Below are 13,706 nucleotides of genomic sequence, written 5' to 3' on the forward strand. Positions count from 1 at the left end.
ATGCACTGACTCTTAGCATTCTGCATTCACTGTGACAACAAACCCGGGGTATCCTGCTGGATGATAAACAGTCACAAGGAGCAGAGATAGGTCATCTAGGCTGAGGCCATCCTAGAGCAACTAGTTCCCAGCCGACCTGCCAGTTGACTGCTGATGAATGAGCGAGCCAAGCCAAGGTCAGCTGAGCACAGAGGAATTGACCAGTTGACTGTAGACTTGTGAGCTAAATCAATGCTTATTCTTTTAAGCCACTTAATTTTGGGTGTTTGTTAAGCAGCATGACTGGGGCAATACTTGTCTGTGACTATTATTTAGAGTTCCTGTTTCAAAATGAGCCCAATTTTACATTATGAAACTGTGGGTATTCTCCGAGGGAGCATTTACCGAGCAGCTATAAAACTGTGAAGTCTCAAAAGAAGCAACACACACATTTGTCCAAGTGCAGACAAAGACTGTCTTTAAAGGGTTTGCTTTCTGATGGGAGAGACCAAATGACTACTTATGTAACAAATAAAACCTAAGCATAAATAAGTAAACTTAAATACACACAGGTATATTCTTTTCTGTCTGGTATCCTTTTCTTTTGGTAGGAACTCTCTTTCCCATTAGATATAGTCTTGGTGAGACTTTCAGTCAAGCTGCCTCCATCACCTTTTGGACAAATGGTAGGCACATGACTAAAGCTAATCAAACAAGGTCTATGGAATTTCAGTCTTGATCAAGGTAACCCAGGTTGAAACTCAGCCCATTTCCTGAAGGGTTGTCTCTTATTCAAGTAACCCCTAATTCTGTTAAGTCTCCCTTCACTAAATCTCTGTAATCCACCCCTTTCCCTTTGGGTTTCCCTGTGGGTTTTATAGATCCATGCCTTTATAATTCGCATTTCACCCAGAGTACTGGGAAAGAGTAGGTGGTCCTCAGAAACCCTGTGATTTGATGAGTCTCTGCAGGAAAGAGGGAAGGGAATTTTTGTTCAGGTCCATTGTGTATAGGTCCTGTGCTGGACACCGATGTATAAACCTTCAAGGTCGGAATAAGAAAAGGAAATTAAGACTCCTCACGGTGAATTTCCCCCAAGTTGATAGCTACTAAGTAGAAAGCTGTTATGGAATGAATTTGTCCTCCTCCAAATTTTTTTATATTTTATTAAAGTATAGTTGATTTAAATGTTGTGTTAATTTCTGCTGTACAGCAAAGTGATTCAGTTATACATATGTATATATATTCTTTCTCATATTCTTTTCCATTACTGTTTATCACAAGATATTGAATATAGTTCCCTGTGCTATACAGTAGGACCTTGTTGTTTATCCATCCTATAAATACTAGTTTGCATCTGCTAAGCCCGAACTCCCAATCCTTCCCTCCCCGAACCGCCTTCCCCCTTGACAACCACATAGAGAAAGTCTGTTCTCTATGTCTGTGATTCTGCTTCTGTTTCATAGATATGTTTATTTGTGTCATTTTTAGATTCCACATATAGGTGATATCATATGGAATTTGTCTTTCTCTTTTTGACTTACTTTGCTTAGTATGATAATCTAATCTAGTCCATCCATGTTGCTGCAAATGACATTATTTCATTCTTTTTTATGGCTGAGTAATATTCCATTGTATATATGTACCACACTTATTTTTTTTATAAATTTATTTACTTATTTGTTTATTTTTGTCTGCATTTGGTCTTCGTTGCTGCGTGAGGGCTTTCTCTAGTTGTGGCGAGCAGGGACTACTCTTTGTTGCGGTGGCTTCTCCTGTTGTGGAGCATGGGCTCTAGGTGCGCAGGTGTCAGTAGTTGTGGCTCGCAGGCTCTAGAGTGCGGGCTCAGTAGTTGTGGCACACGGGCTTAGTTGCTCTGCGGCATATGGGATCTTCCCGGACCGGCTTGAACCCATGTCCCCTGCATTGGCAGGTGGATTCTTAACCACTGAGCCACCAGGGAAGTCCCTGTACCACATCTTCTTTATCCATTCTTCTGCTGATAGACATTTAGGTTGCTTCCATGTCTTGGCTATTGTAAATAGTGCTGCAATGAACATTGGGGTGCATGTATCTTTTCGAATTACGGTTTTCTCTGGATATATGCCCAGGAGTGGGATTTCTGGATCATATGTTCATCAGTGATATTGGCCTATAGTTTTCTTTTTTTTTGCAGTATCTTTGTCTGGTTTTGGTTTCAGGATAATTATGGCCACATAGAATGAGTATGGGAGTGTTCCTTCCGCTGCAAATTTTTTGAAACAGTTTCAGAAGAATAGGTGTTAACTCTTCTCTAAATGTTTGATAGAATTCATCTGTGAAGCCATCTGGTCCTGGACTTTTGTTTGTTGGAAGTTTTTTAATCACCATTTCAATTTTAGTACTTGTGATTGGTCTGTTTATATTTTCTATTTCTTCCTGGTTTAGTCTTGGAAGATTGTACCTTTCTAAGAATTTGTCCATTTCTTCCAGGTTGTCCATTTTATTGGCATATAGTTGCTTATAGTAGTCTCTTATGATTATTTGTATTTCTGTGTCCATTGTAACTTATCCTTTTTCACTTTTAATTTTATTAATTTGAGCCCTCTCCCTTTTTTTCTTGATGAGTCTGGCTAAAGGTTTATCTATTTTGTTTATCTTCTCAAAGAACCAGGTTTTAGTTTCGTTGATCTTTGCTATTGTTTTCTTTGTTTCTGTTTCATTTATTTCTGCTCTGATCTTTATGATTTCTTTCCTTCTACTAACTTTGGGTTTTGTTTGTTCTTCTTTTTCTAGTTGCTTTAGGTGTAAGGTTAGATTGTTTATTTGAGATTTTTCTTGTTTCTTGTGGTGGGATTGTATTGCTATATACTTCCTTCTTAGAACTGCTTTTGCTGCATCCCACAGGTTTTGGGTTGTCATGTTTTCATTGTCAGTTGTTTCTAGGTATTTTTTGATTTCCACTTTGATTTCTTCAGTGGTCCATTGGTTATTTAGTAGCATATTTATTTAGCCTCCATGTGTTTGTGTTTTTTACAGGTGTTTTTTTTTCTGTAATTGATTTCTAATCTCATAGTGTTGTAGTCAGAAAAGATGCTTGGTACGATTTCAATTTTCTTAAATTTACCAAGGCTTTATTTATAACCCAAGATGTGATCTATCCTGGAGAATGTTCTGTGCTCACTTGAGAAGAAAGTGTATTCTGCTGCTTTTGGATGGAATGTCCTATAAATATCAATTAAGTCTATCTGATTTAAGGTGTCATTTAAGACTTGTGTTTCCTTATTTATTTTCTGTCTGGATTATCGGTCCATTGGTGTAAGTGGGGTGTTAAAATCCTCCACTATAATTATGTTACTGTCGATTTCCCCTTTTATGGCTGTTAGCATTTGCCTTATGTATTGAGGTGCTCCTATGTTGGGTGCATAGATATTTACAATTGTTATATCTTCTTCCTGGGTTTATCCCCTGATCATTATGTAGTGTCCTTCCTTGTCTCTTGTAACAGGCTTTATTTTAAAGTCTATTTTATCTGATATGAGTATTGCTACTCCAGCTTTCTTTTGATTTCCATTTGCAGGGAATATCTTTTTCCATCCCCTTGCTTTCAGTCTGTATGTGTCCCTAGGTCTGAAGTGGGTCTCTTGTAGACAGCATACATATGGGTCTTGTTTTTGTATCCATTCAGCCAGTCTATATTTTTTGGTTGGAGCATTTACTCCATTTACATCAAGATGGCAGAGTAGAAGGATTTGGATCTCACCTGCTCCCACAAATACATCTACAAATGGAACAGTTCTCACAGAACACCTACTGAACACGAGCAGAAGACCTCAAATACCTGAAAGGACAAGAAAGATCTCCATGTAACCAGGTAGGATGAGAGGAAAAAAAAAAAGAGGAAGTGAGATGGGACCTGTGGCCTCGGGAGGGAGCTGAAAAAGAAGAAACGTTCCCGCACACTGTGGGAAGCTACTTCACTGGCAGGGAGACCAGCTGTGACAGAAAGTGAGCTTCAGAGGCTCAGAGGAGAGCACCACAACTGGTTGGTGGCAGGCAGAACAGAGAGAGACTTACACAGACATTTGTGCCACCACCCTGCTCATCGTAGCCTGAGACATGGGTCCACTGTTATGGGTGGGGCTGGGTGCCAAAACTCGGGATTTAGGGGACAGATCCGGGGAGAGGAGTGCTGTTGGCTGCATGGAGACAGCCTGAAGGAGCTGGAGCGTGGTACAGCCGCAAAGGGGATTGTTTGTGAAAGAAACCCGGGCCACCATAGAAGTGAAGCGCCATTGTTAAGTGGCCCACAAAGGGAGGGGTGGTGCTGCCTTGGTAGCTTTTTTCTCCATGCACCACTCCCTGCCTACAGGGGCTCAGGGGGAGCGCATCCCAGCCACCACCTCAGCGGGCTCTTATGCCCCAGACGCCGTCTCAGCAGGCTTCTGTGCCCCAGCTGCCACCTCGGGGCCTCCCACCTCGGTGGTCTCCCATGCCCCAGCTGCTGCCTCGGTAGGATCTGGGAGCAGATGCCACCAGGTTGCCCACACGCAGAGACAGGGCTGAAACCACAGCTGAGTCCCAGGGCCTGTGCAGCTTAGGCGGCAAGGCTGAAATCTCTCCCCCTGGCTGCACAAGCCACGGATTTACACCTCCACTGCCGGCTTTGTAAATTCAGCGCCTGCAGGACATCTGAGTGGACAACGGGTGCTCCTGTGGCTGGGATGGTTCTGGCTTAGCAGCTGTGGGCTTTGTGGGCACATGCACATGGGGCCTGGGCTGGGCCAGGGTATGAGCTGGCTCCATCGCGCTCATAGCGGGTCCAGGTTCATGCCTACTGCAGTCCTCGGACCTGACTTCAGTGGATCTGCACTGGTTGCCTTGTAAAAACAATATCTGATAGATACCAGGGCCAATTGCTGGCATTCCCAAGGTTGAGACATGGCCAAGGCAGTGCCAACAACACTGTACTTTGTGAGCCTGTACAACGGGTGACAGGTGACACAACAGAGCACATTCACTGGTGAACGTCTGTGGTGGAGGAATACTCAGCGGCTCCTCTCCCAGTGGGAGAGCTCCAATCCCACCTACCCCACACGACAGCTCGGAAACACAGCTCAGAAATGGATCTGGGGGCTTCTATTCCAACAGCTAGGGAACAGACCCGGCCCATGCCAACCACATAGCAGAGAGGAGGCCCCGCTCAATGTCCAGTGCAGGCTCTGGTCACCACAACACTAGTCACACCTCCTATCAAGGGGATAATGGCCAGCATACACTGAGGAAAGAGGTGACAGCCAGCCATACTAAAAACAGCCCTCGCGCCAAAAAATATTAAATCCACGCAAGCTACACAAGGACACTCCCACATAAAAATAGCCCTCCAAGACCACAGTATATAATTGTTTCTCCTAAACTCATAGAGCAAGGGACATAAGTAAAATGAAGAAGCAGAGCAACCACTCCTAATGAAAAGATCAAGAGAATTTCCCTGAAAGAACAAACAATGTAATAGTCCTCTTCATTCTAATAGACACTGAGTTTGAAAAAAGAGATAATGAAAATACTGAAGGAATTGCGAATGACTATTGATAGAAATGCTGATTACTATAAAAAGGAGCTAGAAACTATAAAAAGAAACCAAGAAAAATTAGAGAACTCATTTGCCAAGATGAAAGCTGAGCTAAAGGCAATGAATAGCAGAATGAAAAATGCAGAAGAATGGATAAATGATCTGAAAGATAGAATAATGGAAATCACCCAATCAGAACAGCAGATAGAAAGCCAAATGAAAAAAAAAAATGAAAGCAATATAGGAAACCTATGGAATAACATAAAGCATGCCAATCTACACATAATAGGGATCCCAGAAGGAGAAGAAAGAGAAAAGGGACTGAAAATGTATTTGAAGGAATTATGACTGATAACTTCCCAAACCTAACAAAGGAAACAGATATCCAGGTACGGGAAGCATAGAGGGTTAATATACTTGAATAACAGGGTAACCACAAATCAAAAACATACAGTAGATTCACAAAAACCAAAAAGAAGAGAACATAAGCATAATACAAAAGAAAATCATCAAACCACAAAAGGGAAAACAAAAAGAAAAGGGATAAAGAAGAAATATAAAATCAATAGGAAAACAACATTTAAAATGGCAATAAATATATATCTATCAATGATTACCTTAAATGTTAATGGACTAAGTGCTCCAATCAAAAGACACAGAGTGGCATATTGGATAAAAAACGAGCTTATAATATGCTGTTACAAGAGACCCACTTTAGGGCAAAGGATACACATCGACTGAATGTAAGGGGATGGAAAAAGATATTTCATGCAAATGGAAATGACAAGAAAGTGGGAGTTGCAATACCCCTCAAAATTAATGTTGAAGCCTCCCCCCCAAAAACCAGGGTACCTCAGAATATGATTGTGTTTGGAGCTAGGGTCTTTACAGAGGTGCTTAACTTAAAATGAGGTCATTAGGGTAGGCCCTAATGCAATATGACTGGTGTCCTTATAAGAAGAAGGAATTTGGGCATAGACATATACAGAGGGAAGACAATGTGAAGACACAGGGGGAAGATGGCCTTTTACAAGTCAAGGACAGAGGCCTGGAACAAATCTTTCCCTCATCACCCTCAGAAGAAACCAATTCTGCCAAAACTTTGATCTCAGACTTCTAGCTTGCAGAACTCTAAGAAAAAAGAAATCTGATGTTTAAGCCACCCACTTTGAGGTACTATTTATGGCAGCCTTACAAAACCAATATAAACTCCCAGATTGAAATACAGCTCTGTGTGACTATAAAATATATACTCTTTTTACTGTGTTGTAAGGTATAGGATGATAAAAACCCCAGGACCAAGTTCTTATTATCAAAAAGAAAAATGCAGAGGAAAGAGAAGAATGTTTAAGAAAATGCAGGGTCTAGTTTCTGACTTAAGAATCTATGTTCTTAACCATACTGTACTCTGGCTTTATTTCAGTGCAATGCTTGACATTCACATTTTCCTGTCTTCTCAATCCAACTGTCAGCTTTGAGAAAGTTGAATGGTTTTGATGGTATTTGATAATCTGCTTAACGGTGCTATACCACACCTCCCTTGTGGTAAATTCTGCCATCTTGAAACAAAATGGCCACTGATGGAGGTTTCCCAGTGATCATTGTTCCTGAAGTTTTTATAGGACTTAAGCTTTGTGTGAGGATTTAGGTCATATGATTATGTTGATTGAGGTCTTCAATTCATAAAACCAGAATTAATTAGGAAGGGGAAAAGACATAAGATAAAAGGAAATTTGTCCAGCTAACAAAGCCAGTTAATTCAAGCGTGGAATTTAAATTCATAGCCCCTGCTTAGACTATCTAATATTCACATTTTAAAGAATTTGTTTTTGGAAACCTTTATAAAACTCTCCACTGTTAAAATGTACTGCCATCTGGGGTTTAGCATTTATAAAATGTGCAGTTAAGAGATGCCAAGAGATTCCTCATGCAAACCAGATGGTACAATAACAGCTCTATTTTTCTGGCAGAAAAAAATAGGACTTTGAGTGTCTTGAAACTTATGTGAATAAATTAAGCCCAGTCAATACCTCAGGGACATTACAATTTCAATACTCAACTTATCCACCTAAATATTTTCATAAATGTTTTCATTTGGAGAAGAAAAAACAAAAGGGAAGACAATGGTTCTTTTGATTGCTTCATGTTTGTGTTTAAACAATGTTTCTAAGGAAAACAACACCAGTGATCTTCAGTGTGGGAAAGAAAGTTTCTGTATTTTAAGAGTTATATATGAGTTTAAATGACAAGCAGGATTGTTGAAATCTCTTTTGAATAGAAAAAGTCCACATCAAATAGGTTGAACAGTTTTATTACAGTGATAAAGAGGAAAAAATACACATGTAAGTGACATTCGTTAATAATTCATATGAAAATGTCTTTACCTCAACAGATATATTTCTCATAAACCCATTCAGCACATGCAGTAGTGTGTTAACGATGCTTGGTTCTGCTCTTGCCTGATTCCTGTAAGTTTTCTGGGTAACAACAGGGCTTTTGTAATCCCCTTTATTTTCATTTACTTTCTGCTATCGTTTTTATTTTCAATAGAATTCATAATAAGATACTCATTAGATGAAGTAATCTTGTTAAAAGCAAATGTTCTGCTTGGAGAGTTTCTTTTTCCTTATTACATAAAAATGTGCTTCCCTACCATACAAGTGAATTTCCTCTGTAATTAGATGTGAGTAGCTTTGAAGAACAAATAATGTCTGCTTTTGAAAGCCAGATCTCTTGCGGTGCAGGGGGCAATCCCATTAATAAAAATATAGGTTGCACAAGCTGTTGAATTTCTTTCCCAAATAGCAGTGAATGGTTTTTGAGAACAAGGGAGAAGTTTGTTTTCCACTTTGCTGGCATTGGTTTTTCGTGGGGTAGACTGGAATTATCAACTACCACTAGTCTTTGTCCCTTCTTTTCCTCTCCCTAACAAAAGGAACATACAGGATTCTGTTTTATAGATAGGTCAAAGCCCTGGATAAATCCTCCATCCAAGGGCTACTTGACCAGGATTGCATTCATGGTATATGGGACTCCTTTTCAGACCACTCAGCTATCAGGTAGCTGCTATTAAAGCAGGAGAGGTCGCAGAATTATAAACACAACAATGAAGAGTTGAAAATGGCATTGCTCTATGGGAAAGAGGAGACACACTGGCGAGAGAATCTCTCCAAATGCTGTCCCTGGAAGCTCGTTAACCCTCTTTTCCTATGAGTCTTTGGCAAAAAGAAGTGGTGTCTAGGCAGAAGGGCTTTCAGAGTTACATTCTTGGGGATCCTGGTAATAGGTTGAGTTTCTAGAGTTTTAGAAAAACAAAGGAGGAAATAGAGTCTACCCCTCTGAACCTAAGTAGCAACCAGAACAACACAGAAGACACTTGCAGGATGTTTCTCTAAAGTTATACTAATATTGCAGGAGTGTAGTGAGTTGAGGGCAACAGGGTTGGTTCCAATAGGATGGTTGATGAGGGCCTTAACTTGCTAGCTAATAGAACAATACAAGGGAGGGTCATCACCACTTAAATCTAATCCTCAAAGTCTCTGTGTGTATGGCAGGTCTTCTCTGACCTTCCAAGAGTCCAGCAGCATACTGTTGGAACAGACTCAAATACATATTTCCATAAGAAAAAAAACAGTCTAAAGTCACAATTGCCCCACAATTATCCAACCCCTCATAAGGAATTAGTGTCTACATTATATGTAAATCTGTGTTAGTTATTTTCATTAATCTCTGCCCTTACCATCTTCTACCAATTTTGCTTTCTTAGGGCTTTGGGGAATAAGGAAGTAGACCACTTATTGAGCTATAGCGCTCTCTCTCTGTCCCCTAAGCCACAATCACACTACTTCCAGTTTGTAATACCATGCTTTATAGTCTGTAAGGGATTTTTTTTTTTAATCTCATTTCACCCTTATTCCTGTAAGCTTAGGTGATGATGGTAGGATCATGAGCAATTTCCTCCAATTTTATCCACAAGGAAAGAGAGACTCAAATAGATAGAATAACTTGTCCCAGACCATATGGACTCTAGGCCTTCTAGCTCCAAGTTCAACCCTCTTTCTCAACCTCATCTTGAAGGGATGAAGTAAGGAGGATCTTCAAATTCATAAAGATTTGTTTCTGCTTTCCCTCTCCCTCCCCATCCATTCTTCTCTCAAGGAAAAGTTTTCCCAAGGAAATGCCAGAGGATGCCAATATCTTCACCATAAAAAAAAAAAAAAAAAAAGAAAGCTCAGTTTTTTAACATTTCATAGGAGAGTTTAAGTCCAAGTCGTAAGTACTACTGGAGTTGAGAAACTCTTCCTTCTCCTCTTTGTCTTCCATTTCCAATTCTTATTCCCCTCCTCTATAATTGCTCTGTCCTCCTTTTCCTTTGCTTCTACCCTAATTCTTATCATTCTGCTCTTCTCATCATTGGTATCATTATCATTAATATCACCATCATCATCTTTATCTGGCAGCAGACTCCTTGTTTGATTGGCACTTAGCGTTCTATTACTGTAGAATAGAATAGAATACTGTATAATAGAACAGAGTGTTCTATTCTATTAATCCATCTTTGAGAAGCCCTTTCTCAGGTTACATAAGATTTTCTATTTAGAGTACATTAGTGAATGCAATTGTGTCTAAATTAAAGTGGCTCATGCAAAAATGATAGAGCAACAGTGTTACATTGTTCTCAAAGTGTCCACAATCATGTTTGGATATTTCACTTTCTCTAGGCTAAAAAAATTCCTTTTTTTTTTCAACAAACAAATAATGCTGCCTTCCAGGTTTTGCTTCTACAGCTTCCACTGTTGTTCTCATAGAAACCAAAAAAAGGAACACACATTGACCTTTAGAGCTAATTATTGTGAGGAATTTGCAGTGAATCTGCCCACTGTTTCAGAGTGGGCAGATAATTTATCTTGGACTAAAGACTTGGACAAAAAGAGATAAGGGGAATAAGCAGTCACAGACTTCAAATATATACCTTCCTCACATCAATTACATGGACTATTATCCAAACATATTAAATATTTTGTAACAATATGGGAAATATTTATGACGTATTAAAGAGAAGAAAAATTACAATGCAAAATGGTAAGTATTTGATGATGAACACGATGTAAAAGTCATATCACAAGAGAGCATGTAAACAGTTAATCAGTTGTATAAGGATGATGGTTTCTAATTTTATTGCAGTGTCTTCAGAGAACATGATCTACATGAAACCTATTATTTGATGTTTGTTGAGGCCTGCACTGGTTCTATTAGGTGGGCAATTTTTATAAATATTCTCGTGTGCTTGAAAAGAACATGCATTTTCTATTGAGTGCAGTGTTTTATATAGGATTGTTAGATAAAGCTTTTTAATTGGGTTCAATTTTTTTATACCTTTCCTAATCTTTAGTCTGATTGATATATAACATTAAGGAGTTGTGTTAAAATCTCCAACTATGATTGCAGATTTGTTCTTTCTCATTAAATTCTACTACTGTTTGTTTTCTCTATTTTGAGGTTATGCTATTAGGTACATACAAGTTTAGGAGTATCATATTTTCTTGACGAATTGTTCCTTTTATCATTATGTATTACCTCTCTTTATCCCTGGTAATATTTTTGGCTTAAACTATTTTTTTGTCTGATATAAATATAGCTGTACCAATTTGTTGTTAGTATTTGCTTGATATAACTTTTCCATTTTTTACTTTCAATTTTTTTTGCAATTTTATATTTTAGATGTCTGTTGTAAATAAGACATGCCTGAGTCTTCTAACTGGTGAATTTGGTCTGTTTACATTTATTTTGATTGCAGATAAATTTGGACCATGTTTTTGGTCTTATATTGTGCTCTTTATTTACACTAATTTTTCTATGCTTTTCCTTCTTTCCGTAAGGTGGAAGTTTAAGTTAAGGATTTGAGATCTTCTTTTCTAACACAGGCATTAAAAACTGCAAATTTCCCACCTAAGCTTTGTTTTAACTGCATCCTGTAAATTTTACAATGTTTGCTTTCATTTTCATTAAGTTCAAAATATATCTGATAAAGAATTTGTATCTAGAATATATAAAGAACTCTTATAACTCAATAATAATAAGACAACGTAATGAAAAAATGAGTAAAGCATTTATAAGAAGATGTAAGAATGGTTAATAAGCACATAAAAAACATGCTCAACATTGTTATTCATTAGGGAAATGAAAATTTAAACCACAATCATACCACATCACACCCACTAGGATGGCTGAAAATGAAAAGACAAATAACAAATGCTGCAAGGATATGGAGAAATTTGAAGCCTCATACATTGCTGATGGGAATGAAAATCGTACAGTCACTTTGGAAAACAGTTTGGCAATTTCTTTAAAAGTTAAATACAAATTGTCATGTAATTCAGCAATTCCATTCCTCGGTATATACCCAAGAGACATGAAAATATATGTCCACACAAAGACTTGTATGTTCATAGCAGCATTATTCGTAAAAACAAAATGTGGAAACAATTCAAATGTCCATAAACTGTTGAATGAATAAAGAAAATGTGGTATATTAGTATAGTAGAAACTATTCAGAAATAAAAAGGAAGGAAATACTGTTACATGCTCTAAAATGGATGAACCTTAAAAAATTATTTTAAGCTGAAAAAAAGCTAGACACAAAAGACTATACATTGTATGATTCCATTTATATGAAATGCCTACAAACAGCAAATCTGTAGAGACAGAAAGCAGATTAGTGGTTTCCTGGGGCTGGGAGTGGGAATGAGGATTGACTACAAATTAGCATGAGGGATATTTGGGGGGTTATGGATATGTTATAAAATTGGATTATGGTTGTTACCAAACAGAAGTTGGGCCTGCTCACCCTCAGTGCAGCAAAGCCAATCTACTGAAAATACAGCATTTATTGCAGGGTGCCAAGCAAGAAGAATGGGCAGCTTCTGCTCAAAAGACCCAAACTCACCAATGGCTTTCAGGGAAAGGTATTTAAACACAGTGTGAGGGAGATGGTCACAGGGTGTGTGATCAGCTCATCCACAATTCTCTTATTGGTTGATGGTGAGGTAACAGGGTGATATTTTGGGAATCTCAATCATCAACCTTCTGGTGCTAACTGGTCTGGGGTCTATGTGCTGGTGGTCAGCATGCAGTTAACTTTTTTCACCTGATGAGGGTTTTAGTATCTGCAAAACAACTCAAGGATATGGTTCAGGATATTATCTATAGTCCTCAAGAAGGAACTAAAGGCCCTTGACTTTGTTTTATGGCTAAACTGTTATTATTTTGTTTTGTTTGATGGTTTTTCCTTTGTTTCTGTCTTTTCTCCCTTCTCTGATTAAAGTTGCTCTTTAGAACTCGGGGAAGGCCTAGGAGGCTACAGCTTTTCTATAAACAAGAGGTGGGGGACTAGGTGAGGAGGGGGTCTGTCCCTGGGAAGGCCCCACAGGGTCCTGCTTGGTTTCATGGTGATACTTACAGAACTCTAAATTTAGTAATGATCATTGAATTGTACACTTAAAATGGGTGAATTTCATAGTTTGTGAATTATACCTCAATACAGCACTTTAAAAAATAGACCTCTCCAGGGAACTAGACTAGTTCTGAGTAGTTTTGAAATTATTTTCTACATTCTGTGCCTAGATGACCAATATTACATTCAGGACTTGTTAAAGGACAGAAAAAAAAACAGTGCCTCAAAACATTCAAGATGAACGCAGCAGTCCTCGATATTCAATGTCATGGCCATTCCAGAAAGAAAAGGTCTAAGTTCAGTGCTGTGAACCTTTCTGGCTGCCTTCCATTGGAGGGAGGTTGGAATGAGCTTTGCCCTGGGCTGACACTCTTCCTTGTCACTGATTAACAAGCTTCGTAGGAAGGCTGCTTCACTGACATCCTGCTTTGCCTGGAGAGTGATATTTGGCAAAGCTTCGGTGAGCAGAAAAAATGTCTACTCGCTACCACCAAGCTGCTAGTGATAGCTACCTGGAACTTCTGAAAGAGGCTACCAAGAGAGATCTGAATCTTTCTGATGAAGATGGCATGACTCCCACACTCCTGGCAGCCTACCACGGGAACTTGGAAGCCCTAGAAATAATCTGCAGCAGAGGGTAATTTCAACCTGATGGTTTTGATTGGAAACTGTTTATGGTAGGATTTTGCAGACAGCAGCAAGAGGCAGGGAAAAAGTGAAAAT

At 38.9% G+C, this 13,706-nt stretch overlaps 1 protein-coding gene across 6 annotated transcripts in view; it reads left to right on the forward strand.

Annotated features, from left to right (window-relative positions):
• The window catches only part of ANKS4B (ankyrin repeat and sterile alpha motif domain containing 4B), a 66,747-nt gene that overhangs the window by 42,167 nt on the left and 10,874 nt on the right, over positions 1-13,706 (forward strand). Inside the window, exon 2 of one of the 6 annotated variants that reach the window (XM_082431081.1) lies at positions 10,715-10,786. The exons of 4 other annotated variants lie outside the window; for them this stretch is intronic. In XM_082431081.1, the coding sequence (XP_082287207.1) occupies positions 10,715-10,786 (72 nt within the window). Of the gene's footprint in view, positions 1-10,714; positions 10,787-10,806; positions 13,621-13,706 lie in introns of those variants that run through there. One more of the 6 variants, XM_082431080.1, reaches the window with a different exon arrangement.

The sequence above is a fragment of the Balaenoptera physalus genome (assembly GCF_965194825.1).
Source record: "Balaenoptera physalus genome assembly, chromosome: 16".
NCBI classification, from domain to species: domain Eukaryota; kingdom Metazoa; phylum Chordata; class Mammalia; order Artiodactyla; family Balaenopteridae; genus Balaenoptera; species Balaenoptera physalus.